Source organism: Gorilla gorilla, chromosome 20 (genome assembly GCF_029281585.2).
Source record: "Gorilla gorilla gorilla isolate KB3781 chromosome 20, NHGRI_mGorGor1-v2.1_pri, whole genome shotgun sequence".
Classification (NCBI taxonomy): domain Eukaryota; kingdom Metazoa; phylum Chordata; class Mammalia; order Primates; family Hominidae; genus Gorilla; species Gorilla gorilla.
This window is the reverse complement of record NC_073244.2, coordinates 63,236,958-63,264,957: the sequence shown is the minus strand read 5'-3', so window position 1 is coordinate 63,264,957 and position 28,000 is coordinate 63,236,958. Positions and strand designations below refer to the sequence as shown.

Sequence of the window (28,000 nt, the reverse complement as noted above, 5' to 3'; positions counted from 1 at the left end):
AGCGGGGCGACAGTTGAGGCCTGTTTGCGGGGAGCTTTACCCAGGCGCAGCCTGTGGCCGCCTGCCTGGCTCAGTTCTCACCATTGTCTGCCTCCTGCCCTAGAAATGCTGCTTGTTCTGCCCTTGCTGGAGTGCTCTGACCCCCCAGCACCATGCCTCCTGCCTTCAATCTTGCAGCTTTCTGTGCCTGGCGGTGCTGTCACCTCTCCCTGCATGCCTGCTGGGCTCAGGTAGCAACACTCAGCTCCCCGAGCCAGGTCAAGCCCTCCCTCCCTCAATGCCAGCTCCTCCTCCCCTCCCCTCTCCCCATGCTTCTTGGGACACAGCCCTGGCCCTGCTCGAAGGGTGTAACAACCTGGAGGTCTTATGGACAGGACCTGGGTCTGACTCCTCTTTGTCCCCAGCCCGCGGCCTGGCACACAGGAGGCCTCCGGGGATTTGTGGCCACATGAGTGACATGAGTGAACACCTGGAATGTTTTTCTCTACCTAGAAATCCCTCCTTACTCTTCCACACACAAGCTTCCTCCCAGAACCTGGGGATTCTTGTTGCCCTTGGCAAAGCGTCTGCGTTCTGAATAACCCCACCTGCTGTGGGCAGGAAGGGTGTTCAGGGAGCAGGAGTCCCCTCCACATTTATGCCTCTGATCTGAGTTTGCAAATGAGAGGGCTCATCAGGGTTTTTCTTTGACCCACGCGGCGCTGCCTTTTAAAAACATGTTCTCAATTGCTAATGTGCAGGAATCAAGACATTTCACACTGAAATCGAGATCTCTGGATTCTCCTCAAAAGACAAACAAAAAAAATATGAAGAGCTAGCTGTAGTCTCCCCGTGTTCCTGACCTGTGGGGAGAGGGTGGGGAGGAGTTGGAGGGAGTTGCGCCACTGTGAGCCGCCCCCTTCAGGAGGGGCAGCTGCTTTCAAGACAGACACGGCCCCCATTAGGCCAACTGTGCCCCTCTTGTTCCCTGCCTGGTGGCTGTGAGCATTTGAGTTTGCAACCTCGTCAGGAGAAAATGTCCAGGACAGGGTCAGCTGCTGCAGTGGGGGGCAAGGGTCCCGGGTTCCGGAGTCCTGAGCAGCGCACAGCCTTGCAGTGTGGCCCGAGGCACGGTGAGCCTCAGTTTCCCTGTTTGCAATGCAGATGTGCAGTGGCTGGGGCCTCATGGTTCCCAGTGTCCCCGTGGATGTGCTCTTGGGGGTTCTTCAGGGTTTCAGCCACTTCCCATCGTGCTGAGCATGCTTCAGTTTCTCTCTCTGAAGAAGGCTGAGGCTGGGTTGGATCCACTCTGGGCTCACAGCGGCCCCTGTGGTGGCAGCAGCCTGTTTCCTGGTGCTGCCCGCCTGGTGTATCCCTGTGTGTTTTGTTTCTGCTCCTGTCAGCCTGGCTGCTGGGGTGGCGTGTTCCTTGGGCAGGTGTCAGGTGTTAGGCGTGTCCCCTACATTGGCTAACATGAGGGCTGGCGCTGGGGAGGCCCCGGGGCATGTTTCCCCAGGAAATGGGTGAGAGCCGGGCATCGGCCTCTGGGTCTGGAGTCTGGGATGGAGTCGCACCTCTGCCTGGGCCAGGTTTCCACGTCCTGGGCCGCGTGCCGTGATCCATCTCGGAGTCTACACTCTTCTTTCTCTCCAGAGCCCTAGACTTTGGAAGAACCACACTTGGTTGCTCCGCTGCCTTGGACAAGCCCAATCCGCTCTCTAAGTACCCAACACGGGGGAATCCAAGCAGCCTCCTCAAGCCTCTGCTATGAGCGGAAGTGTGGATCCACCCACCCGCCATCATTCATATGTTGACATCCTAACCCCCAGTGACTCAGAACGTGACAGTGTTGGAGACAAGGTCTTAACGTCGGTGATTAAGGTTAAATGATGTCACATGATGGGCCTGAATTCAATGACTGGTGTCCTTACAACGGAAGGAAATTAGGACCCAGGCACACGCAGAGGGATGATCCTGTGAGGACACAGGGAGAAGACAGCATCTACGGGCCAAGGTGAGAGACCTCAGAAGGAAACTCTGCTGCTGGCACCTTGACCTGGGATTTCCAGCCTCCTGAGGGGGAGAAAATCAGTATCTGCCGTTCAAGCCTCCCAGTCTGTGGGGCTTTGTTTCGGCAAATGTAGCATCTGCTGTGTGGGGCGAGGGGGCCTGGGTCTCTCCGTCCTGAACAAGTGCCTCCCGGTGGTTCTGCCAGGTGCTGGGGTGGGGGCCCTGGCCTGCGGCCCTGTTGCTTGACAGTCTGCCTGTGACTGTCCCAGGGACTTACCTCCAGCCCGGTCTGGTAGGGTGTCAGCTTCAGGCATTTTGGGTACTTCTGTTTCCTCCAGCAGCTCTGGTTTCTTAAGGGGCAAGCCTTCTTTGGCCTTGGGACTCTGATGCTCCTCCCACCAGGTAAGCATCTTCATTCTAAGGCAGGAAGCCCCGTGGTGAATGCTGTGCTCAGTCCCTGCCCCGTCCAGTTCCCAGAAGGAGCCCTGGGCTGGGCCCAGAACACCAGCTTCCTCTGCTTCCTGGTTCTGAGACCAGCACAGCCCCACCCCATGCCGTCAAATGGGGATAAGAACCTCTATTCTCTCGGCGTGGACCCTCTCCCAAGCTTCTTTCTGGGCCTCCTGGAATTCACTCTGTCCCCCAGAGCTGCCCGGCTCCTCTCCGGCTCACAGCCCTCCCATGGCTTCCCAGTCCCCCCAGGACACAGCCCAGCCCTTCAGCCTGGTGGCCCTTCATGTCTGGTCCATTCCTGCTTCTCTTGCTGCCCTGCGATGTCTCCATATATACTTTTCAGTTTTGGATAGGTCTTTTTGTTTTGCACCTTTCTTCCTCCTTCGAATATTTCTGGCTCATGTCTGCATGTCCATGCCCGGCACACCGCCTTGCTCTTTCTGACAGCTGTGTTGTTCTGTTGTATGGCTGTCCCACGGATTATATAACTGTTCCCCTTCCTTTCTTGCTCTGGCAGCTGCAGGGGCCACCTGCTGGTCGCTGGCTGGCGGCTGTGTCCTTCTGCCTCGTGTCCCCTGCAGAGCAGCCTGAGCAAGCTTTAAAGACCCGATCTGTTCCTCCCCAATGGAGATCCTTCCACTATTTCTTTCTGCGTTCAGACAATAAGATTCAAACGTCCATTTCCTGTCTGAAAACGCTTGCTCTACAAAAACATCCGAAAATACTGATGGGGCTGAGGTCGTAAGGACGTTGGGGACTGAAGATCAGAGGCCACGCATCAACTGAGGGCTGGCTGCACACTGCTGGGTTGTGGGGAAGCGGGGGCTTGCTGTTATAATTACCAAGGGACTTGGTTTAAATGGTCCAGTGACAGCAGACAACAAGGCCTTGGGTCCATACTAGGTAGGGACCTGGATATGACACCCCCACATCAAGGGGGCGCTAGAAAAAAAAATCTAGTCATTGGTCAAGGGAATGACAAGGAAGCATGTCTATTTTGGCCTGGGCTTCCGGTGGCAAATAAAACTTTTTTTATTTATCTTAGAAGCTGAGGTCTCCATTTATAGAGATTTGCATCAGAGAGCGACAAAGTGAGCAATGAACACAAATAGCCCCTGGTGTGTTTCGCTGTTGGGCAACTCACACAAAACTCATTTCAGAGGGACTTGCCCACCACATTGTCCGCATATGCTTCTTGCAGGTAAAGTCCCCACTGAGAGCAGCTCACCTTCCAGGATGACCAAGCATGAGAGGCAATAGCCCTCCACGAGGGAAGATGAAACCCAAACTTCTCACCAGAGCCCTTGAGGCTCTGCCACCAGGTTAGCCTCTCCCAAGCTCTCCTTAAGCTCTGAGCTCATCTGGCCCTGCTGGGCTCTTGAACTCGATAAACCTTTGCAATCTCAGAGCCTAGAACTGTGGCTCCCTCAGTCTGGGCAGCTCCCCACACTCCTTTAGGCCTCACAGCAAGTACCTGAAGGCTGCTCCCCGCCCCCTCCCCTTGCCACACTCTCTCCCAGCTCCCTGTTTTCCTCCAGGCACTTCCCAACATTTGTCCCTACACATCTGCATATGTCCTCGTTCAGTGTCCACCTCCCTGAGGCCTGGTTTGCTCTACGATATTGTCAGAGGTATTTGAACCAGAGTAACTCCATCTTGAACAGGGGCTGGGTAAAATAAGGCTGAGACTTACTGGGCTGCATTCCCGGACAGTGAAGGCATTCTAAGTCACAGGATGAGATAGGAGGTCGGCACAAAATACAGGTCATAAAGACCTTGCTGATAAAACAGCTTGCAGTAAAGAAGCTGGCCAAAACCCACCAAAACCAAGATGGCGACAAGAGTGACCTCTGGTCATCCTCACTGCTACACCCCCACCAGCACCATGACAGGTTACAGATGCCATGGCAAAGTCAGGAAGTTACCCTATATGGTCTAAAAAGGGGAGGCAGGAATAATCCACCCCTTGTTTAGCGTATCATCAGGAAATAACCATAAAAATGGGCAACCGGCAGGTGTAGGGACTGCTCTGTCTATGGAGTAGTCATTCTTTTATTCCTTTACTTTCTTAATACACTTGCTTTCACTTCACCGACTCGCCGTGAATTCCTTCTTGTGCGAGATCCAAGAACCCTCTCTTGGGTTCTGGATCCAGACCCCTTTCCTGTAACAGTATGACCTGGCATGTAGAATTTGCTCAGTAAATTTTTGTTGAGTTCATGTATGGAGAAAAGCTTTGCATCGCACATCTCTGTTGCATCAGTGTGCAGCATGTGCACTGTTATAAAGGCCATTTGTGTGTTTTGCGTACTCTAAAAAATTATGAATGAGGCCAAAGCATACAAATCCAGACATGCAGGAAAATAGCAAAATATTGAAACAGCCTTGTGAGATGGTTTGAATTCAAGATTATTATTGCAAATTATTCTTTTCTTTTCTTTTTTTGAGAGACAGGGTCTCACTGTGTCATCCAGGCTGAAGTGCAGTGGTGTGATCACAGCTCATTGCAGCCTCTACCTCCTGGGCTCAAGCCATCCTCCCACCTCAGCCTCCTGAGCAGCTGGGACTATATGCATGCGCCACTGTGTTCAGCCAATTTTTGTATTTTTTTGTAGAGGGGGGTCTCATTATGTTTCCCAGGCTGGTCTCAAACTCCTGGGCTCAAGCGATCCTCCTGCCTTGGGCTCCCAAAGTGCTGGGAATATAGGCATGAGTCAATTCACCCAGCCCCATTTTTTTTTTTTTTTTAGATGGAGTCTTGCTCTGTTGCCCAGGCTGGAGTGCAGTGGCACAATCTTGGCTCACTGCAACCTCCACCTCCTAGGTTCAAGTGATTCTCCTGCCTCAGGCTACCAAGTAGCTGGGATTACAGGCATATGCCACCACACCTGGCTAATGTTTGTATTTTTAGTAGAGATGGGTTTCACCATGTTGGCCAGGCTAGTCTCAGACTCCTGACCTCGCGATTTACCTGCCTTGGCCTCCCAAAGTGCTGGGATTACAGGCGTCAGCCACCGCGCCCGGCCGCCATTTTGTTTTATTATAGGTTTTCCTCCCGTTCACAACCCGCTCCTATGCTTGTACTGGATTTGCTTGGACACACTGTGACTCTCCTCCTGCCCTCCCCAGGCCCCCAGTGTCTGCCTCCTGAGGGAACTTGGCACAGCTCAGCAACAGAGCCACCAGCCCGCCTGCAGGGGACACCTCCACACCTGTGGCCCAATCTACTGCCCCCATGCCTCCTGCTCAGCCCTCTGGCTGGGGCGCCACCACCCCACTCTCCTGTCCTGGACTCTCCACCCATCTTCTGCTGTGTTTGGCCCCTCCTACCCCCTGCACCCCACTCTTCCCAGATCCCTTCCTTCTCCTTCCCCAGGACACCACCTCCGAAGCCCTCTCCCCAGTGAGAGCGACCCTGCCTCTGGCCTGATTCTCCAGGAGGCCTGGGGCCCACATCTGTGTTCTTCTGTTTTAGAACCCTCATCCTCTGAAGAAAGAGTCTCCTTCTGCTACTTTGAGCCTCTGGCTATTGGGCCAGAACATCCCCTTCCTTTCCTTATTTCTGTCACTGGCAACCCCCTAGGCCAGGCCTCTGTATTCCCAGAGGATTTTTATGCTTGACTCTCAGTCTTTCTCTCCCCAGATTTCTGTCATCATTTTGGGCGCCTTTGGCATTCCCATGGACAGACCCAATTGTCACCCCGACATGTCAGCTCCCAGAGCTCCTGAGGCCAGTTCCTTTTTGTTGGTGGTGGCTGGAATCCCTTCCTGGGGGAGCCAGCTGGGATGGGCTGTTAGAGGTGGCATCGACCCTTGACTCAGGTAGGGCCAATCAGTCTTCCCTGGGATTGCTAAATCACCACGAGAAGACAAGTTCTCTGTCAACTGGAGTTAGCTAAGAGAGGAGGACGTGAATCTGGGGCTGGCCATCTTGCCTGTAAGGTGAAGACAGCCTCCAGAGCTCACGTTAACCAGAAGGAAGCAGAGCCATAGGGTGGGGACAGACAGACTCTTGGTGAAGCCATCTGCATGCCTGGATTCAGACATGCCTGAAGTGTAGATCCGCCTGTCACGGGTGGAATTGTGTCCCCACAAATATATATGCTGAAGTCCCAACCCCCAGTAGCTCAGAATGTAACCGTGTATGGAGATAGGGCCTTTTAAGGGGTTATTAAGGTTAAATGAGATCGTTATGGGTGGGCCATAGTCTACGCGACTGTTTTTGGAAATAGCGCCTCAAGTTAAATGAAGGCTGTTCAGGTGGTGCCTTAATCCTATATGACTGGTGTCCTTATGTCTTAGTCTGTCCATGCTGCTATCACAAGGTGCCATAGACTGGGTGGCTTATAAGCAACAAAAATTTATTTCTTATACGTCTAGAGGCTGTAAAGCCCAAGATCACAGCACTGGTATATTTGACGTCTGGGCAAGGCTTGCTTCCTGGTTCATGAATAGCAAATTCTAGCTGTGTCCTCATGTGGTGAAAGGGAGGAGATGGCTCTCTGGGGGCTCTTCTATTAGGGCACTAATCCTATTCATGAGGACTCCACCTTTATGACCTAATCACCTCCCAAGGCCCCACCTCCAAACACCATCATCTTGGGGGTTAGGATTCCAACAAATGAATTAGCAGGGGTAGGGGCATACAGACATTCAGACCATAGCACCTTACATGAAGAGGGAGAGACCCAGGGGTGTGTGCACAGAGGTATGACCATGAGAAGAGGCAGTAAGAGAGTGAGGAGAGAGGCCTCAGGAGAAACCAACACTGCTGACACCTTGATCATGGACTCCCAGCCTCCAGAATGCTGGGAGGACAAATTTCTGTTTTTGTTTGTTTGTTTGTTTTTTGAGACGGAATTTTGCCCTTGTTGCCCAGGCTGGAGTGCAATGGCGTGATCTCAGCTCACTGCAACCTCCGCCTGCCAGGTTCAAGTGATTCTCCTGCTTCAGCCTCCCGAGTAGCTGGGACTACAGGCATGCGCCACCACACCCAGCTAATTTTGTATTTTTAGTAGAGATGGGGTTTCTCCATGTTGGTCAGGCTGGTCTCAAACTCCTGACCTCAGATGATCAGCCTGCCTCGGCCTCCCAAAGTGCTGGGATTACAGGCATGAGCCACCATGCCCGGCCTCAAATTTCTGTTGTTTAAGCCACTTAGTCTGTGGTATTTTGTTATGGCAGTGCCTGCAAACTAATACGTGCCTTTAGACTTAACAGTCAATCTGTTCCTACAGCAGATTAAAAATGGTGGCAAATCCTTGGATAGTTTTCCTAAGGACAGGTGGAATCTATTTCTTCTTCCTTTGAATCTTGGCCAGCCTGTGACTTGCTCTAAGAGAATGCTGTGGAAGTGATGTGCTATTGATTCTGGGCCTGTCCTTTAAGAGGACTGGCAGCTTCTGCTTTGGAAGAGAGCACATGGAGAGACTCGGAGCCCTCATGGAAAGAAAGAGGGGCCCAGCTGAGCCTCACCTTCTGGCCATCCACACCAAAATGCCTGGTTTGTGAATGAAAGCATTTTGGATTCTCCATGCTAGCCCAACTCAAGTGACCTTAAGTGACACCACACGGAGCAAAAGAATCACCCAGCTGGGCCCTGCCCAAATTCCTAATCTAGGAAATCATGAAAAATACTAAAATGATTATTGTTTGAAGCCACTGTATTTTGGGGGATTGCTATGGTCTGAATGTTTACACCCCCGCTCAAATTCACGTTGAAATCCTAACCCTCAACTGATCGTATTTGGAGGTGGGGCCTTTGGGAGGTGATTAGTTCATGAGGATGGAACCCTCCTGAATGAGACAAAAGCCTTTAAAAAAGAGACCTCAGCGAGACCCCAGTCCCTTCCACCAAGTGGGAACACAGTGAGAAGATGTCATCTATAAGGAAAAGAGCCCTCACCAGACACTGAACCTGCTGGCACCCTGACCTTGGACTTCCTAGCTTCCAGAACTGAGAGAAATAAATCTCTGTTATGCACAAAACACCCAATCTATGGCATTGTGTTGTAGTAGCCCAGATGGACTAAGACAGGGGTAGAGACATAGCAACAGATGACCAGAACTGTTCCCTTTCTCTTTGAGCTTGTTGAATTCAGCCCTTATAACTCACAACTGGAAGAGACCTGATGAATGCAACTGTTTCCTTTAACTACCAAGGGTTCATTATCTCCCAAAACGTTTCCACTTATGAAAATGTAAATTCCAATACCTCACAATCTGCCTAGTTCTTCTATCCATCCAGTTTTTTGGTGCTCCCCTTCCAACTGTTCCCATTATATGATATCACAGGTGGAAGCTTCAATTCCAAGACACTATATTTTCTAGAGTCTATGAAGACTCTCTGTTTCTCTTCCTTTCCTCCCTCCCCACCCCACTAGGTACAACGGCTCCCCAGTTAAAGTGCTCTCTCTCCTTCCAGCCTCCTCGCTTGCCCGTCTCCAACCTCCCCACTCCATCACCCTTCCTGGCATCTTGTCCATGAATACTCAAACCTAGACCAATGCCATCATCTACTCCTTTTTTTCTGCTATAGTCTGAATATTTGTGTTCCTCCAAAATTCTTCTGCTGAAACATAATCTCCAGTGTTTTAGTATTTGGAGCTGGGGCCTTTGGGGAGTGATTAGGTCGGGAGTGTGTAGCCCTCATGAATGGGATTGTAGTGCCCTTATAAAGGGAGCCCAGATAACTCCCTTTCCCTGTACACCATGTGAGGACACAACCAGAAGGTGCCATCTGTGAACCAAGAAGCAGGCCCTCACCAGACACCAAATCTTCTGGTGACTTGATCCTGAACTTTGCAGCCTTCAGAACTGGGAGAAGTAAATTTCTTTTGTTTATAAGCCACCCAGTCTATGTATTCTGTTATAGCAGCCTGAATGGACTAAGACGTATTCCAGTGACCGCTGCTGGAAGGAGATGTCACATAGCAATGATGCTTGCCACCATTAATGATTACTAATCTCCAGTAACCATTGGGCCTTGGCTACTGCTCAGTGGTTGCTCTCCTTGTCCTTATACAGATCCTGCTCATTCTCCCCAGTGGCTATTCCAACCACCCTAACACATCACACTTCTTCTCAATTCCCCATGGATTCCCCATGCTCCCACCCATGTCATTATCAGCAGACAGCCTTGCCATGCTTTCCTTGCTATGAAAATAAGCCACTGGGTGGGAGAGCCTCACCCCACCAACCCCAACCCTAAATGCTGCCTAAAGGTGAACAAGAGAAAGAACACCTGCCACTGGATTTTGAGAATAACATTGAGAATAAGGATAACTGGTTGCTTTAGACAATGTCATGTCAGTGGCCTGGTGCTGGGGAGCAAGTGGAAGAGTGATGAGAATCAGGAAGTGGTGTAAGATACTTTCTCAAAAGAATATTGGATAGTACATAGAGGAAGCCTGTGGGGCTGAGGCAGGAGAGATTTGTGCCAGCAAAGAAAGAATGATTGAAAATTTAGGAGCCAGAAGGGATGATTGATGGAGTACAGCTCCTAAGGCAGTGGAGGAGAAGGATTCCCAAGCAGAGGAGGTGGAGCTTACCTTGGACAGGAGGAAGAAAGCCTCTTTCCCTAAAAAAGGCAGGGAGTACATCACTCAATGTCAATGGTAATAACGTTGCATGTGTTGGGGAGTTGATTTTTTCCTCGGAAGTAGGTAAACCTTATTGCTGAACGTGACGGGATGAGATAAGAGACTGGGGGAAAGAGGGAAACACCTGGCACACTGACAGAGTGTGAAGTTGGAGGGGGTTGATTAGAGGCAAGCTAAAGGATTTCTGGGCAATACTGATCCCCTACCTCTGCCCCAAGGATGGAGAGACAGTGAAAGAGTCGGGTTCTCTTAGCGTCTCCCTCATACAGACCTCTAACCTAGTACTTGTTTACTTGATTCCCTCTCTCTGGAAAATACAGGACACAGGGTAAGAAGGGAAACAGATAAAAAAGTTTGACAAACATTAGATGAGAGCCCTATGATGAAAACAAAGAGCAGAGGCAATATAAACAGTGGTTAAGAATCTTTCCAGAACTGATGAAAGACACCAAAGCATAGATGGAAGAGGCCAAATAAATATAAATAAAGACAAATCTAAAAAAATGATATCCACACTCAGTCACATCAAAGTAAAAGTGTTAGTGCTAATACCCAAAAGTCCAGGAGACCTACAGGAGTCCTGAAAAGACACCTGGCCCCGGAGAGAGGCCCAGGGAAGTTTTCCAGAGCATGTGATGGAGGGGCTGTAGGTTGAGTCCTAAATGATGAGTAAATGTCAGCCAGGTGTGAGAGGGGAGCAGGGGTAGAAAATGAAATGCAGAGGAGGGGGAGTATTGGGCAGAAGCCACATATGAGCAAAGCTGCAGGACAAGAAACGCATGTGTCACAGACAAATAGGCAAGTTGGTGTTATGAAAGTGTAAAGTGTGAGGCCAAACCGGAAATGTCAGAGACAAAGAGGTCTTAAAGGCAGAGACAGATAAGGAGAGATCATTTTCAAAGGAGCAGCAGATGAGAGTTACAGCTGACTTTTCTCCTGTGATAATAGAAGCAAGATATAATGAAACATGGAATAGTTCAAGATACTGAAAGAAAATGCCTGCCAATGCAGCATTCCAAACTTGGCAAATATACCTTTTTTTTTTTTTTTTTTTGAGACAGAGTCTCACTCTGTGGTCCAGACTGGAGTGCAGTGGCACAATCTCAGCTCACTGCAGCCTCTGCCTCCAGGGTTCAGGTGATTCTCCTGCCTCAGCCTCTTGAGTAGCTGGGATTACAGGTGGACACTACCAAATCTGGCTATTTTTGTTTTTTGTATTTTCAGTAGAGACAGGGTTTCACCATGTTGGCCTGGCTGGTCTAAAACTTCTGGCCTCAAGTGATCCACACACCTTGGCCTCCCAAAGTGCTGGGATTACAGACATGAGCCACCACATCTGGCCAAAATATCTTTCAACTATGAAGGGAGAGGGAGAGAGAGTTGGGGGGCGGGTAGAGAGAGAGAGAGAGAAAGTGAGAGAAGAAACCAAGAATGCTTGCTACCAGAAAACCAATTCTAAAGGGCTTTCTAGAATATATTTCAGGAAAAAAGATTCTGGATGGAAGATCTGAGAATACTAACAGAATGTAAGGAATAAAGAATAGAGACTATGGTAAATATGTATGTAAATCAAAATGAGCAGTGAATGTACAAAATAAAACCAAAGATGATGATGATGTCTTTGGGGGCTCAAAAATATAGAATTGGTATTTCATTAATAATAAAATGCCACTAATAGTAAGATGCATAATTTATATATCACTAAGGGAAAAAAATGTTGCCAGTTAAACTATTAAGAACTAACATAGTCCTGAACAGCACATGAATCATCCAATGTCATGTTAATTTAAATTTTAAAAATGTCTTCTGAAGGATTAAGCAATTCCTTCTGGTTTCATTTGCATTGACAGTTTATGAGATAAATTACCCTTTTGCTTTTTATCTTACAAGAAAAAGTAACATGGCTTCATCCACATGTGGGTATCTCTCTTTCCTAGGTTCTATAAAGCACCAGATTGTTGCTTTACAAAAAAATATGGAATTCTGGTCGTTTCTCAAACGAATGTTACAGGTGTCACAGAATGGAAGGTATGCTTACTCTTTTACTTCTGTGCCCTTCTGTATACACCATAACTTTGTTTCAGTAGCAGCTAATAATGTAATACTTTTGCAAATGTCTGAAAAGGCAATAAATTAAACATGTATCAATGAACAAATAATTCAATTACAGTGATAATATGAACAGCAATGACAAAAGTTCATGCACCTGCAGGCAATGACAACTTTATCAGGACTGCCACCTGAGACCAACAGCAACTGTAAATCACCATCAGTTGAAGACATATCTCTATTTCAGAGATGTTCGAATGTGAAATAACATGTATATTGGAATTGATAAAATGCCACAAAGCATGTTATAAAAATAGCATGTAAGTTGTGAGGAGGAAAACTAGAGTTCAACTGTTCTAAGGTCTTTATGTTATCTGGAGGAGGGTAAAGGTTTTATACTTTGAAATTATCAAATATATACTTTGATAACTGAAGTATAGATGTTGTGATTTCTGGGTAACCAGTAAAAGAATATTTAAAAAACATATAATTGCATAATTTTCAACTAGTAGAAAGAAAAGAATGGATTGATAAAAATACCCAGCCAATCCAAATGAAGACAAGTAAAGGGAAAAAAAGAAACATATGGGACAAACTAGGATGGTATATTGAAATACCATCAGTATTTAAATGCACCAGTAATTACATCAAGCAAATTAATTTAAATCTAATTTTAAAATTACAAGACTAAAAAAAGTCAAAATCATATGCTGATTATGAAACACATAACTAAACCTTCAGATCACAGATTGAGAGTAGATGTAAAAGAAGGAGCTGGTGGAGCTATACTAATATCTGACAGAATAGGCTTTAATACAAAGGTGAAGAAGAAAAATGGTATCTGATATAAGGAAGATACTTGTATGCACTTTTTTTTTTTGGGACACAGTCTCTCACTCTGTTGCCCAGGGTGGAGTGCAGCAGCATGATCTCGGCTCACTGCAGCCTCCGCTTCCTGGGTTCAAGCCATTCTCCTGCCTCAACCTCCCAAGTGGCTGGGATTACAGGCACGCGCCACCATGCCTGGCTAATTTTTTATTTTTAGGACAAGACGAGGTTTCACCATGTTGGCCAGGCTGGTGTCAAACTCCTGACCTCAAGTGATCCACCTGCCTTGGCCTCCCAAAGTGCTGGGATTACAGGTGTGAGCCACCATGCTCGGCCTTGTATGCACATTTTAAAATAGACTTAAAGCTAATGACATGGCCTCAAGATTTATAAAGCAAAAACTGACAGAATTTCAAGAAGAAACAAACAAATCCACAATCATTGTGGGAGATTTAAAAACACATATCTCTTATCATTAGAGCAGGCAGGCAATTAAGTCAGTCCAAGTAGAGAAGATTTAAACAACATGATTAATGAATTTGATTTAAAGGGTATATATGTATATGTATGTGATTGTGTACACACACACAGACACACACACAGAGAGACATATATACTGCATTCGACAGGCATAAAATATACATTCTTTTCAAGTTCACACGGAATATTTATAAAAACTAAACAAAAAATGTGTTACAAAGAAAATAAAGAATTGAAATCACGCATAGTATATTTTCTGACCTTATTCGGTTTAAGCTAAAAATTTAAAAAGAGAGTAACGTGCCTAAGAAACTCATGGGTCAGGCCAGGGGCGGTGGCGCACGCCTGTAATCCCAGCACTTTGGGAGGCCGAGGCAGGCGGATCACCTGAGGTTGGGAGGTCAAGACCAGCCTGACCAACATGGAGAAACCCCGCCACTACTAAAAATACAAAAAATTTAGCTGGGCGCGCTGGCGCATGCCTGTAATCCCAGCTACTTAGTTGGCTGAGGCAGGAGAATCGCTTGAACCTGGGAGGCAGAGGTTGTGGTGAGCTGAGATCGCACCATTGTACTCCAGCCTGGGAAACAAGAACAAAACTCTGTCTCAAAACCAAACCAAACCAAACCAAACCAAAAAACAAACAAACAAAAAATACTCATGGGTCAAAAAATCATAATGGAAATTAGAAATATGTTAACCAAATGATAATGAAATATTTATATTAAAATTTGTGAGATGCAGCTAAAGTCATGCTTAGAGGGAAACTTATAGCCCTAAATACAAATACTGAAAAAGAAGAGTAGCTGAAAGTTAACGATATAAGAATCCATTTTTAAAAGGTAGACAAGGCCAGGGGCGGTGGGCCACACCTAGTAATCCCAACAGCACTTTGGGAGGCTGAGGTGGGTCAATCACTTGAGCCCAGGAGTTGGAAACTTGCCTGGGCAGCATGGTGAAATCCTATTTCTACAAAAAATACAAAAAATTAGCCAGGCGTGGTGGCACACACCTGTAGTCCCAGCTACTGAGGCTGAGGTGGGAGGATCATATGAGCCCAGGGAGGTGGAGGCTACAGTGAGCTGTGATTGACCCACTGTACTCCAGCCTGGGTGAGAGAGGGAGACCCTGTCTCAAAAAAAAAAAAAAAATAGACAAAGCAAAATAAATTGGAAGAAAGTATGAGGAAGGAAAAGGAGAACATAAATAAAGGTAGTAGGCTTTGGGAAAGGCTGCTGATGAATTTGAACTTTGATACTCACGACAAGAGGACGAGGCAGAAGAAGAGCAATGAGAATGCAATGGCTCCATATACAATGCCCTGGATTAATCCTTTCACGAACACACTGGAAACTGATTTCTTACCTGGAATTGGAGGGAAGTGAGATTCACCTTTCTCCAAAGGCTTTGAAGTCTGAGCTAAAACTCTCTACCCTTTCCTCCGGCCCTGTGCCCATCTGCATCTGGTCTTTAGGTGTTCTTTCCAGCTCAGTCACTAGGTCCCTGGATACTCACTTGGTATCAGGAAGATGCTGGAAGTGTGAATTCCATATTGGTTCTTCCCCTCGCAGTGAAGTCTCATGACTATTTCTGGCTCCCCAATGAGGCTGATGGTGCTGTTGGCCCAGGAGGCACGTGTGGAAGAAGTCACCTGGAGGATGTTATCCATGCTGTTCACAGCCACAGGGACACCTCCCATCCACCACTGCACGGAGGGCGTGGGGATCCCGTGGAAGGAACAGCTGCACAGAACTGTCTTCTCCAAGGAACAAGAGGAATTGAACAACCTGGCAGGTGCTGTGCAGAGGAAGAATCAGGGATCATCAAGATGTTCTGACTTTGCTTCTCTACTTCCCCTAAGACCCAGCCTTCTCTTTACTTGCTATTCACAGAGAGCTTCAGAAAGACTTTCTGGCAACCCAGAGTGGGGCTGGGACTCAAAACAGTCCCCTTTCATCCTCTCTCCACATCTGCCTCAGACTTGGGCTCAGCTCCTACCTCTGGCCTTTCAGCCCCAAAGGTCTTCCCAAAGGGGGAAGATGTGACAGCTCCTAAGACTTCTTTCCCTCTGGGGCTCAGGTCTTTTCTTGAGCCCACTATTTCTCAGGATCCTGCCTGTGCCCACCAGCACTCACAGACCACTTGGAGCTTGACCAAGTTACTTCTGGTCACGTTGGCTAGGGATAAGTTCAAGTGACATCCAAGGGTGTTGCCATGGTCCTCAGGCCTCAGGGTGAAGTGCAGCACCGAGGAGGAGCTGCTGGAGATGGCTGGGTTCTTCTGGGAGTGGAAGAGGGCTTTGGTTTCTTTGCAGGTGCCTTTGAGGGTACAGTTCAAGGTCACAGTCTTCTCAGCCAAAAGAATCTCTGGCATGTGGAGCTCTGGCTTTTGGGTTAGCTCTGGAGAAGAGAGAAGTAGACCCAAACCTTGGGGGAAAAGGGACCCTCATGGACACTTCACTGATGCACAACGTTTCCAGGTTACAAAGTGCTCTCCACCCATTAGCTCATTTGCAACCCCCTCACCTCCCCAACAGCCTTGTGAAACCTGGGATTGTTGTGGTTTAATGGTTTTTCACAAATAGATTTTCCTTTCTGTGTGTGGAAGGGGAACAGCCCAGCGTCCAGGTGATAAAACTGAAGAGAACTACTCAAGGTTGTAGAGCTTGAACCTGAACTCTGGTCTTCAAAGACTGAGGATGAGTAGTTTTCTGAGGATCTACATTGTAGAATGAGGATTCTACATTCTGACCCCTTACCTGAGTCCCAGACTACATGTGCTAGTGGTAGCTCCTACTCTGCCTCCCTTTTCCAGCCCAGTTATCCCCTTAGACTCTGCGCCTTCCCAGCGGAATCTGTGATCATTTCCTCTCTATTTTGTACTGGTTGGATGATATAGGGTGAATCGCTTCTCTCTTTGCCATTTCTATTTGGGAAAGTAAAGTTACCTATTATACTGATCTCATTGCATCATTGTAAAACTCAAAATACCTAAGGTTTTGTAAAGCCCAGTGCCCATCAGGTAAAAACCACATAATCACCAGAACCACTTTCGGATTTCCTTCTTTCCAAATCACTTATTGGATGATATTGAACATCACCTGACACAAAGAGTTTGATATTCTCCCCCAGGAAAGCACTTTTTTGTTCTCCTAGATCTGCGTAGAATAAATATGTTATGCTGTTCCCTTTGAGTATATCGTGGATGAGTAGGGTACAGTCTTCTTCATCAAGATTCCCAGTCATGTAAAATTTGTCCTTGGTGTTATCACGAATGGTAGCATTGGGTTTATTTGTAGCTACCAGGGAGCTGATGTTTTTGTTGAGCCAGTAGTGCATGATCACGGAATTGCTTGGGGGTTCTTTGGGAAATTCAAATGCACAAGGGATTGTAGTGCACAGCCCCTCTTCCACTGGTATCTTCTTGACTTCCATCAAAACATGAGAAAGTAGCCCTGTAAGGAGAGATCCAAGTTGAAAAACAGACCCACCTAGCATACTCCTGTATTATATCTGTGCATTAAAAGAGTCACCTTACCTAAGAAAGGCTTGACACTTGTCCAGCTCCTATGAGGTGATCTCTAAACCCTTGGGATATCCTGCCTGATAAGAGTGTCTTTGTTTACCTGGGACCTTGGACTTCATCAGTTGATGCTAACACTATGATTTCTGGTGGGAGCCCTGGATCCTGGGGTATCAGCTTGACCTCTGGAGGTGCTGAAGACTAAGCTAAGTCAGTGACCAGACCCACAATAAAAACCCTGGACACCAAGGCTTGGGTGCACTTCTCTTCTTGGCATGTCTGTGCATGTCACCACACATTGTTGCTGAAAGAAGTAAGCTCTATTGGTGCAACACCACTGGGAGAGGTCAGCTGAAAGCTCATGCCTGCTCTCTCCTGAACCCTGCCTTATGCACCTCTTCCCTGTACTGATTTTCATCTGTATTCTTTTGCTATAATCAAATGCAATCATGAGTAAAACAGTTCTGCTGAGTTTTGAGTCCTTCTTGTGGATCACTGAATCAGAGGCGTCTTGGGGGGACTCCTAAACTGCACCACCCCAATCTAGTCTGCTGGATTTTTTATTGCTCTTCTTGTTGGTATTAACCGTATCTTGTGATCTGGGCCGTGTTGCATCATTTCTGAATCTCAGTTTCTCAACCAGAGAAACGGGTACGATAATACCAATGCTACAGTATTGTGATAATTAAGGACCATAACTACAGAGGCACATGGCCCTCTGTAATAACTGCAGATTGTGACTTCAGTCACATTACATTACAAGAGGCCATGTCATAGTGAACAGTTAGTGAATAATCGTGCTCACCACCCATTAGCTCATTTGGAACCCCCTCCCCTCCCCAACAGCCTTGTGAAAGCTAGGATTGTTGTGGTTGAATGGTTTCCACAAATAAATTTCCTTTTGCTCTGTAGAAGGGGAACACCCCATTGTCTAGGTGAGCAAACTGAAGAGAATTACTCAAGGTGGTAGAGCTTGAACCTGAACTCTGGTCTTCAAAGACTGAGGGTTTTAGGAGGATCTATATTGTAGAATAAAGATTCTACTTTTTTTTTTTTTTTTTAGACAGAGTCTTGCTGTCACCCAGGGTGAAATGCAGTGGCACGATCTTGGCTCACTGCAACACCCACTCCTGGGTTCAAGTGATTCTCCCAACTCAGCCTCCCCAGTAGCTGGGATTACAGGTGCCCACCACCACACCTGGCTAATTTTTCTACTTTTAGTAGAGACAGGGTTTCACCATGTTGGCCAGGCTGGTATCCAACTCCTGACCTCAGGAGATCTGCCCAACTTGGCCTCCCAGCATGCTGGGATTACAAGCATGAGCCACTGTGCTTGGCCAAGTACCTAATTTTTAGGTACTTCATCTTACCTCAGCCTTCATCTTACCTCAGCCCTGTCTGCCTTCCAACTCCACCCACCCTTACCTCCCCAAGACACCTCCATGCTGCCTCTCCTTCTACTTACCCAACCATAGCAGTGGCAGTGCCATCAGCCCCAGCGAGATCTCAGGGGCAAGAGAGGACCAGGATGTATCCTGCTGCTAACTCTGACCTCAGATTGGTCTGTCCTGGAGGGCAGGATTTGGAATGGATGAGGAGAGGGGCAGCAGTAAGAAGCACGGGGTGAGGCTAGAAAGAAGTCCACTGCTTGCTAGGGGCTCTTGTCTTTTCAATCCACCCCTAAGGTCCGCGAATCTTGTGAATTCGGGGCCTGATGGGACCAGATGCTGGGGAGCTTCAAGAACAGAGGTTGGGCTGGGAGCAGTGGCTCACGCCTGTAATCCCAGCATTTTGAGAGGCTGAGGTGGGAGGACTACTTGAGCCCAAGAGTTTGAGACCAGCCTGGGCAATGTAGGGAGACCCTCTCCCTACAAAATGTTAAAAAAAATTAGTCGGGTGTAATGGTACATGCCTGTAGTTCCAGCTACTCAGGAAGCTGAGGTGGGAGGATCTCTTGTGCCTGGGAGGTTGAGGCTGTAGTGAGCTGTGGTCACAACACTGTACTCCAGCCTGGGCAACAGAGCGAGACCCTGCCTCAGAAACAAAAGAACAGGGGTTGTCCCCACGCTCTTTGTGAAGCCTCAACACCATGTCTACTTTCCTCTCTCTAGTCTGCATTCCCACTCCATTGCCTCTTCAAAGAGCCTCAAATGCCAAGCTGAGGAGCTCGGACTCCCTCCCACGTCAATGGGGGAAGTCATGGAAATTATGGAATGGTTTTGAACCATGGGAGAACGGGTTTGGGTGTCCTAAAGGTCCCTCTGGGTCTGCAATGAGGAGGAAGCAACAGTCCAGGAGAAAGAGGATGAAGTCTGAGCTGGAACAATAGCTATGGGGGACAAAGAGAAGGTGATATATTTAAGAGAGATATTTGAGAAATAAACAATATTTCAGCGGCTGATAGGATACATTCCAAACTCCCTTGCCTTTCATTCGAGCTCTCCCTGATTTTGCCCCACTTTTCCCTTACCTCGATAGCCCCCATACCTGCACCCTGTCATTCTTTCCATAACAAAAAAAAATGTGTATGCATGTATATATATATATATATATATATATATACACATATTTTTTTTTCTTTTTTGAGACAGAGTCTTGCTCTGTCACCCAGGCTGGAGTGCAATGGCACAATCTCAGCTCACTGCAACCTCTGCCTCCCGGGTTCAAGCAATTCTCCTGCCTCAGCCTCCTGAGTAGCTGGGGCTAAAGGTGCCTGCCAGCACGCCCAGCTAATTTTTGTATTTTTGGTAGAGACAGGGTTTCGCCATGGTGGCCAGGCTGGTCTCAAACTCCTAACCTTGGGTGATCTGCCCACCTTGGCCTCCCAAAGTGCTGGGATTACAGGCGGGAGCCAATGCACCGGCTGAAATGGGGATCCTTTCTACAGATGCTCCGCACATCCTTCCTCCGCCTGTTTACTCAGGCCACTCCCCGTGTCATGGCGTCCTTCTGCAGCTCTGTCCTTTGCCCACATTCAAACCCTCCCTCTCTCTCCAAGTCCAGGTCAAATGTAACCTCCTCCTGGAAGTTCTCTCCTGGATCTCACAACCAGAAAGAAGCCTCCTCTCTCAGACTGTCTTCAGCAGCCCTAGCTATCCATCTCCTCTAGGGCAATATCTCAGGTAGACCCTGAGAGTTGCCTACCTGATATTCAACCTCTGTTTCCTCCTTGTTATTTCAAATTTGTTCAGGTGATCAAGCCACCAATCTGAAAAATAAAATCTCTATTTTCTTGTTTCATTTTCATCTGGGGTGGCCATATGGCAGAGTTCTGGCCAGTGAGCCAAGGAGAAGAAAAATGTTATCAAATTACTATCAGTGAATAAAAGCCTATTCAGCTTTTCTCCCTTTTTTTTTTTTTTTTTGCCATCCCAACTGAGCTCCCAAGGGTTTTTTTTTTTTTTTCATGTAATACTAGCTAATAAAATTCCAGGGCTTGGTTTTAAAAACATAAGTTTTCATAATAAAGTACATGACTCTCAGAAAGAGTTGAAGGACACGTTTCCTGCCCTTGCAGCAATAAATCAAAAGATATTGTTCTGTGTTATAAAATGGTTCAAGGAATTTGATTTGATGTTGTGCAAAACTGAGACTGTTTATAAGAATATCATTTATGTTCTCCTCTGCAATATACAGTTTTGTATGAATATTCATGATGGTTGCTGACTTGTTCTAGTCTTTGTTAATATGAATCTGCTCTTCGAAGAATAATTTAAACAAAATGGTCTTATGAGACTACAAAGATGTTAGAAATTATTCTATGTCTTATGAAAATGATCCCCAAATAAAATGGAATTCTGATGGGTTGTCTTATTTGATGATTTCTTGCTCTGGCAATAATAACATTGTAATTGACATCTCTGTTTTCCTAAATTGTATACCAATCTGTAGGACCGTACTCTTCTTTCTCATGAACAATGCAAAAAATAAAAAATAAAAACCTGGCCAGGTGTGGTGGCTCATACCCGTAATCCCAGCACTTTGGGAGGCTGAGGCAGCTGGATCACCTGAGGTCAGGAGTTTGAGATCAGCCTGGTGAAACCCCGTCTCTACTGAAAATACAAATATATAGAGAGAGGGGGTAGTGGCAGGCGCGCCTGTAATCCCAGCTACTGGGGAGGCTGAGGCAGAAGGATCGCTTGAACCCGGGAGGCAGAGGTTGCAGTGAGCTGAGATTGCACCATTGCACTCCAGCCTGGGCAACAAGAGTGAAACTCCATCTCAAAAATAAATAAAGAAAGAAAAGAAATCTTTAACTCCGCTAGATTTATTACTGAGCGCACATTTTGAGAGACTTGTCTACTTAAAAATACCAAACTTAAGAGGCTATCTGCTGGAGAGTTTTGGGAGTTCTGCTTTTCTGACACTGGCACCATCATTTCCTCCTCCTCACCTTCCTCTTCTTCCTTCCTGGAAGATGAATGTGATGCTGGAGATGGTGCAGCCACCTGGCGACTATGAGGCAACTGTCAGGATGAAAGCTAGAGATCTGGGGATGTCGCTGACAACAACATGGGGAGCCTGGTTTTCTGATGACCCTGTGGAGCTATTGTAACAACCCCACACAGCCCACTGCCATATCTCTTCTCCATTTGATTGTCACGCTAGTTGGGAAACTGATAAAATGCCTTACCAGGGAATCTAGCCAAAAGTGAACTCCTAGGCCAGGCGTGGTGGCTCACGCCTGGAATCCCAGCATTTTGGGAGGCCGAGACGGGCAGATTGCTGGAGCCTAGGAGTTTGAGCCAGCCTGGGCAACATGGAGAAACCCCATCTCTACTAAAAGTACAAAAATTAGCCAGGTGTGATGGCACGTGCCTGTAGTCCCAGTTACTCGGGAGGCTGAGGTGGGAGAATTGCTTGAACTGGGGAGGCAGAGGTTGCAGTGAGCCAAGATCGCGCCACTGCACTCCAGCCTGGGTGACAGAGCAAGACTCCATCCCCACCACAAAAAAAAAGTAAAGCTTCCATGCTTGCAGGTACCAGATGAATGGGGCCTGTTTGTGAAGACATAGGAGACTCCTTGGGGACTCCTAGAAAACTTTTAGAGGAAGATGACAAGGAGACTCTGCAGGGGGCTCTGCAGCTGAGGAAGGACAGTGGAATTTCCATTACTCCATTGTTCCAGTGATATTTCCACCACTGCCCCTTCACATTTCCACATCTGCATGGCATCCTTTTAAATTATAAATCAATCATGTCAGTTCCCTGTTCGTTACCATCTGTTGGCTTCACTTTACTGTCAAAATAAACTCCAAAATTTGACAGATTTTGGCAGACTGCTAGAAATACTACCTAACCCTACTTCCCCTCTGTTTCTCTTTCTCTCCTTGGTCAGCTTCTGCCCCTTCACAGTACGCAGGGAAGTAACTCTGTATCTATTCTGACCAGAATGTGAGTTCCTTGAGAAAATTAGTCATGTCCAAATATCTTTTGTGTGTCATGTTGGAATCATCTTTGTGTACCACTTCTGGGTGGCCTTTGTGTGTCATGCTCAAGGTACCTTTGTGTGACATGATGGAGTCCACCTTTCAAAGTCAAGTCTGAGTCACTTTTGTGTCTCTAGTACCCAACACACAATCTGAAACATAGCTGGTGCATAATAAAGCTTTATCAAATTTAAGAAGATTTGGAACCAAGAAATTTGGGGTTTTGGCAAGGCACGGGGACTCACACCTGTAATCCCAGCACTTTGGGAGGCCAAGGCGGGCAGATCACTTGAGGCCAGGAGTTCGAGACCAGCTAGCCAACATGGCAAAACCCCTTCTCTACTTAAAAAGCAAAAATTAGCCAGGCGTGGTGGCATGCGCCTGTAGTCCCAACTGCTCAGGAGGCTGAGTTATGAGAATCACTTGAACCCAGGAGGCAGAGGCTGCAGTGAGCAGAGATTGTGCCACTGCATTCCAGCCTGGGAGACAGAGAGAAAGAGAGAGAGATAAATAAATAAATCAATCTGGGTTCTAGCTGTGGCTCTGCAGATACCTTAAAATAAATAAATAAATAAATAAATAAATAAATAATACTGAACAATCATGGTGGCCCATGTGCTGTGCACTGGAGAATCACATACTTTATCATTCTCAATCTCACAACACCACTGTGATGTAGTTCTCAATGCATCACTTCGCAGATAAGGAAACTGAGGCCCAGAACAGCATAGGAACTAGTCAGGTTCACAGGGCCAAGAAATTGACATCCTGAAGTCATAATGTAGGTCCCTGGACTCCGAACCCAGTGTTCTTTCCGGTATGCCAGGCTGCCTTCAGAACTGCTGTGTCATCATGGTTGAAGCCTCTTCTCCTCTCTGAGTCCCATGCTTCATGTATAAAATATGGGAATAAATCAAACTGTCCTGTCCACCTCACAAGGTTTGAGAAAGACAGTGGGAAAAGCATATAGTTATGCACCATATGAGTTACAAATGTCTTCCCCCTGGACTTGTGTGGTAGGCAAAATTCTAAAGATGTCTCCCATTCCAAGATTCCTGTGCCCTGGTTATTCAATTAAACATTAATCTACGTGCTTCAGTGAAGGGACTTTGCTGACTGAGTGAAGGGACTTTGCTGATAGAGTGAAGGTGACTAATCTGCTGATCTTAAATTGAGGAGATCATCCTGCACTATCTGAGTGAATGTAATGTAATCTCGTGAAACTTGCAAAGCAGAAAAGTCAGAGAGATTCAGGAGAAAGAAAGGGCATAGATGAGCCAGAAGTGGAGGTCAGAGAGATGTGAGGCATACGAAGGATTTGACTCACCATTGTTTGCTTTGAAGATGAAGGAACGAACCCACGAGCCCATGAGGGCAGCTCCTAGAAGCTGACAATGACCCCAGCAGACAGCTAGCAAGGGAATGCAGACCTCACTACTACAAAGCATGGAACTGATTCTGAATGTGTTTGGAAATGGGTTCATCCAAAGGGACTCGAGAAAGCAACATAGCCCTGCCAACACTGTGATTCAGGCCTTGTGAAAGCTGGAGCAGAAAACCAGGGGAACCACGCCACACCAGAACTTTTGACCTTCTGTGAGATCATACATGAGTGTTACTTTAAAAGCTGCTAAAGTTGGGCTGGGCCCGGTGGCTCATGCCTATAATCCCAGCACTTTGGAAGGCCAAGGCAGGTGGATCACATGAGGCCAGGAGTTCCAGGCCAGCCTGGGCAACATGGCAAAACCCTGTCTCTACTAAAAATATTTTTAGAAAATTAGCCAGGTGTGGTGGTACTTGGGAGGCTGAGGAATGAGAATAGCTTGAACCCAGGAGACAGAGGTTGCAGTGAGCCAAGATTGCACCACTGCACTCCAGTCTGGGTGACACAGCGAGACTTGGTCTCAAAACAAACAACAAAAAAGCTGCTAAAGTTGTGGTAATTCTTATGAAAGCAACAGGAAACCTATACAACTTGGATGTGAAGCCAGTTCAAAGGAAGGGTTCTAGATTCTTCTGTGGGTGGACGGCCAGCAGTCCAAAGGCTTGGTCTTTGCCTCCCATTTTCTAGGTGTTTCTGGGCCAGGCCCTTCCCTCACTAGGGAACTGCTTCCTCATTTAAGATAGTCTAGAGTTTGCAAATTAGTGGCTTTGTGAGGTAGTTAAAATGCAGGGGGTTTTATTTAGCCTGCATTAAGAAACCTGCATACAGACTTTCTTTAATTAGTTGCAATGTTTAAAAATCAGGATCCTCACATAAAAGTCTGAACTCCCAGCTACTTTTTAATAAATTAGATCTGACAACACATGGCAGATATTAACTTTCCCCTTTAATATTGGACAATTGTTCTCCAGTCCATTCCTGCCCCTGCTCTCCCTGCTGCACTCACCTGGGAGGGGCATATAACACAGCGGTTAAGACCGTGTGCTGAGTCAGCCTGCCTGAGTTTAAGTCTGGCGCCACCATTTGCCAGCTGTGTGACTGTGGGCAAATTACTTCCCCTCTCTGGGTTTCCCGTTTCCTCACTTATAACATGTAGATTTTAACAGGATTCATCTGGCAGAATTGTTGGGAGCATTAAATGATTAAATGAATGAATGCATGTAAAACCCTCAGAACAGAGCCCAGCACAAAATAAGTGCTAGGCAACTGTTTATCATTCACATCACCTGCCTGGTTCCCTCAGCATTTAATTTGTGACCGCTCTTGACTCATCTCTTTTCTCAGTGATGTTTTGATTCAAGAACCAGCCCTCTGCTTTTCCATTCTGATCTCTGCCTCTCTTAAAAAACGACTCCCTCCTTACATCAAGATGCTACTCAGGCTTCCAGATAACAAATCATATCTCTGCATCATAACCCACTTTTGCTTTTTTTTCACTATCAAAATCCTTCCTCCTCCTCCTTTAATTTACAATCTCGAATCAAAGGTTGGGAAGAGCTCTGGGCTGGTTCCAGCTGGGGCTTTGCCAGTAACTCGTTGGATAGCTCTGGGCAAATTCTGTCCCCTTTCTGCTTCCCCCTCTTTTTCCTCCTCGGTAGAATGGGAGGGTTACTGCAGACTATGTAAGAGTCCTTCAGATTCAAAAACTCTGATCTCTCACATCTGTAATCCCAGCACTTTGAGAGGCTGAGGTGGGAGGATCGCTTGAGCCCAGAAGTTTGAGACCAGCCTGGGCAACATAGCGACACCCTGTCTCTACAAAACAATTTAAAAAATTAGCCCGGCATTGTGGGTGCAGCTACTCTGGAAGCTGAGGTGGGAGGACTGCTTGAGCCTGGGAGGTCGAGGCTGCAGTGAGCTGAGATTGTGCCACTTAACTCCGGCCTGGGTGACAGATCAAGACACTGTCTCAAATTAAATAGATGAATAAAATAATGAAATAAAAATAAAATTCTGATCTCTTTCCAGTCTCACTTCCTTCTCCAGGCCCTGGTGTGTGCGTGAGTTGTCTTCACAGGTGATCTCTCTTCCCTCCCCCTAAATTATCATTTCTTTTTCCATATTTACCTCCCAGTCTCAGGGTCCAAAGAGCTCCAGCCTGGTCCTTCCTCAGCACTATTTCCTTAAAAACCGAATGTCCTCCTGAATTTTTGCATCAAGCGGGTTTGTTTGACCTCCTATTACTGTTTTCAGTGACTCCAGATGCGCCCGATGAACTGACTGACACGTGGAATAACCGTGTACACAAACACGGAGTGCCTCATGGGGAAGTGACTAAGGTAGAGGAAGGCTAACGGATTCGCTGAACTGGGAGTCCCCTGAGGCCTCGCCAACCTCCTTGCACGGGAATACCAACCCCGTGAAGCCCCGCCCCGCAAGCTCGCGCGGATTTGTCCAGAGCCAATCAGGGCCTGACCCTTCTCGCGGGAGCTGCTGGGATGCGCAGCCGCATAAGAGAGCGCGCGGGTTTCCAGAGCCTGAGCTAGTCAGAAGCAGCAGTTGTTACTGCGTCCCCCGGACATTGGGAGAATCGTTTTCCTTGGGCAGCTGGTTCCAGACCCCCACCAGTCCTCTAGACTCCAGGCCAATCAGTTGCTAAGGGACGTTCCTCTCTCAACCTGGTATGTGCGGGAAGTGAAGGCATTGACTAAGGCACAAAATGACCAGTGCTGGACCCCAGGGCTGGTCAGAAGGCACCCTGTGTACTCATTGTTTCCTGTCCTGCACGCGAGGCCCCTATCACCAAGAAAACAAGACACACGATGAAGCCCAGCCTCTCTATTCCCATTCCCAAACCCATCTCTGACCTATCTCCAACCCCATCCCCATCCTCTCTCCTATTCCTTTTCTACATTTTATTCTCTTCTTTCCCAACACTGGCACTCTCCCTCTCCCCACCTTGTCTGTCTCTCCCTCCCAAACAGAGGATGTATCTTTAGTAGAAGCAAACACCAAATCTGTTACATAGAGGCTTCTATCCTCAACTCAAAACCTCTGCTGCACAGGATTCTCACACAGCTCCACTGGATGTGATTCTCAAACAATCTGCACTTTCCAGAATTACAAAGCATAAGAGGAAATAACCCTCCACAAGTGAGGACAAAACCTAAACTTCCCACTAGAGCCCTTGAAGCCCTGCAAGTTCTGGCCCTTCAGGAGCTCATCCCTCAGTCAATTCCAGTCACAGCGGCCTGCCCTGGGCTCCTGAACTCACCAAACTGCTCTCATGTCAGAGCTTAGGATCTACTGCTCCCTCTGTCTAGCCAGCTCCTAAGAATCCTATAGGTCTCAAGGCAAGTGTCACTTTCTCTGAGAGGCCTTCTCTGACTCTGTAATCCAACCTAGCTTCCTTTCCTGTGCTTTCTCATAGTATTCTATCCTTTTTTCTTTCTAGCACTTATCAACATTTTAAACTATAAATTCGTCTGCATTTCTTCATCGTCTATCTATGTAGACCATGACTCCACGGAGGCAGGGTGAGTATCTTACTTCTTCCCCTCATTATCTGGCACATGGTGGCACATCTGATGTTTCTGTGAAATGTGAACTGCCTGTGAGAGGTGCTTATACATGTGGGGGCTAACATAAACGTCCACCCTGAGTATAAGATGACCATCTAGCTGGTGCTACAGGATCACTGTATTTACCCACAAATATTGCCCCAGGGAAGAGATGACCCTCTTTCCACCTAATGAAAACTACTAGCATCTGGCCAGGCACGGTGGCTCACTCCTGTAATCCCAGTACTTTGGGCGGCCGGGGTAGGTGGATCACCTGAGGTCAGGAGTTTGAGACCAGCCTGGCCAACATGGTGAAACCCTGTCTCTACTAAAACTATAAAAAATTAGCTGGGTGTGGTGGTGTGTGCCTGTAATCCCAGCTACTCGGGAGGCTGAGGCAGGAGAATCACTTGAACCCAGGAGGCAGAGGTTGCAGTGAGCTGAGATTGCACCATTGTACTCCAGCTTGGGCAACAAGAGCAAAACTCCATCTCAAAAAAAAAAAAAAATCTACTAGCATCTGGCTAGAAAGGAGGTTGTCATCCATTCTGAGAGGAACAATACATAGTTGTGGTTCATTCTAATGCCAGAATCCCTTTCCCACTCCTTGCATGCCTGCCTTTCAGTCTGGCCAAGAACTATTGCGATAACCTCCTAACTAGCATCTTTACCTCCAGCCTTACCCATTCTAAATATATCATATGT

At 47.2% G+C, this 28,000-nt stretch overlaps 2 protein-coding genes across 2 annotated transcripts in view; one reads left to right on the top strand and one right to left on the bottom strand.

Annotated features, from left to right (window-relative positions):
* Positions 1-766: 766 nt before the first annotated feature.
* LOC101129900 (sialic acid-binding Ig-like lectin 13) lies at positions 767-26,137 on the bottom strand. The gene is made up of 8 exons (XM_055370243.2): positions 25,863-26,137; positions 18,388-18,490; positions 16,501-16,854; positions 15,536-15,799; positions 14,916-15,197; positions 14,663-14,765; positions 2,267-2,406; positions 767-2,052 (listed from the first exon to the last, which is right to left on the bottom strand). The coding sequence occupies exons 2-8, from the start codon at positions 18,410-18,412 to the stop codon at positions 1,982-1,984; spliced, it is 1,239 nt and encodes a 412-aa protein (XP_055226218.1). The 5' UTR covers positions 18,413-18,490; positions 25,863-26,137; the 3' UTR covers positions 767-1,981.
* A 106-nt stretch (positions 26,138-26,243) lies between these two features.
* The window catches only part of CTU1 (cytosolic thiouridylase subunit 1), a 158,247-nt gene continuing 156,490 nt past the window's right edge, over positions 26,244-28,000 (top strand). The window contains exons 1-2 of the mRNA XM_055370234.2: positions 26,244-26,416; positions 27,190-27,271. The gene's annotated coding sequence lies outside the window, so the exon portion shown is untranslated. The remainder of the gene's footprint in view (positions 26,417-27,189; positions 27,272-28,000) is intronic.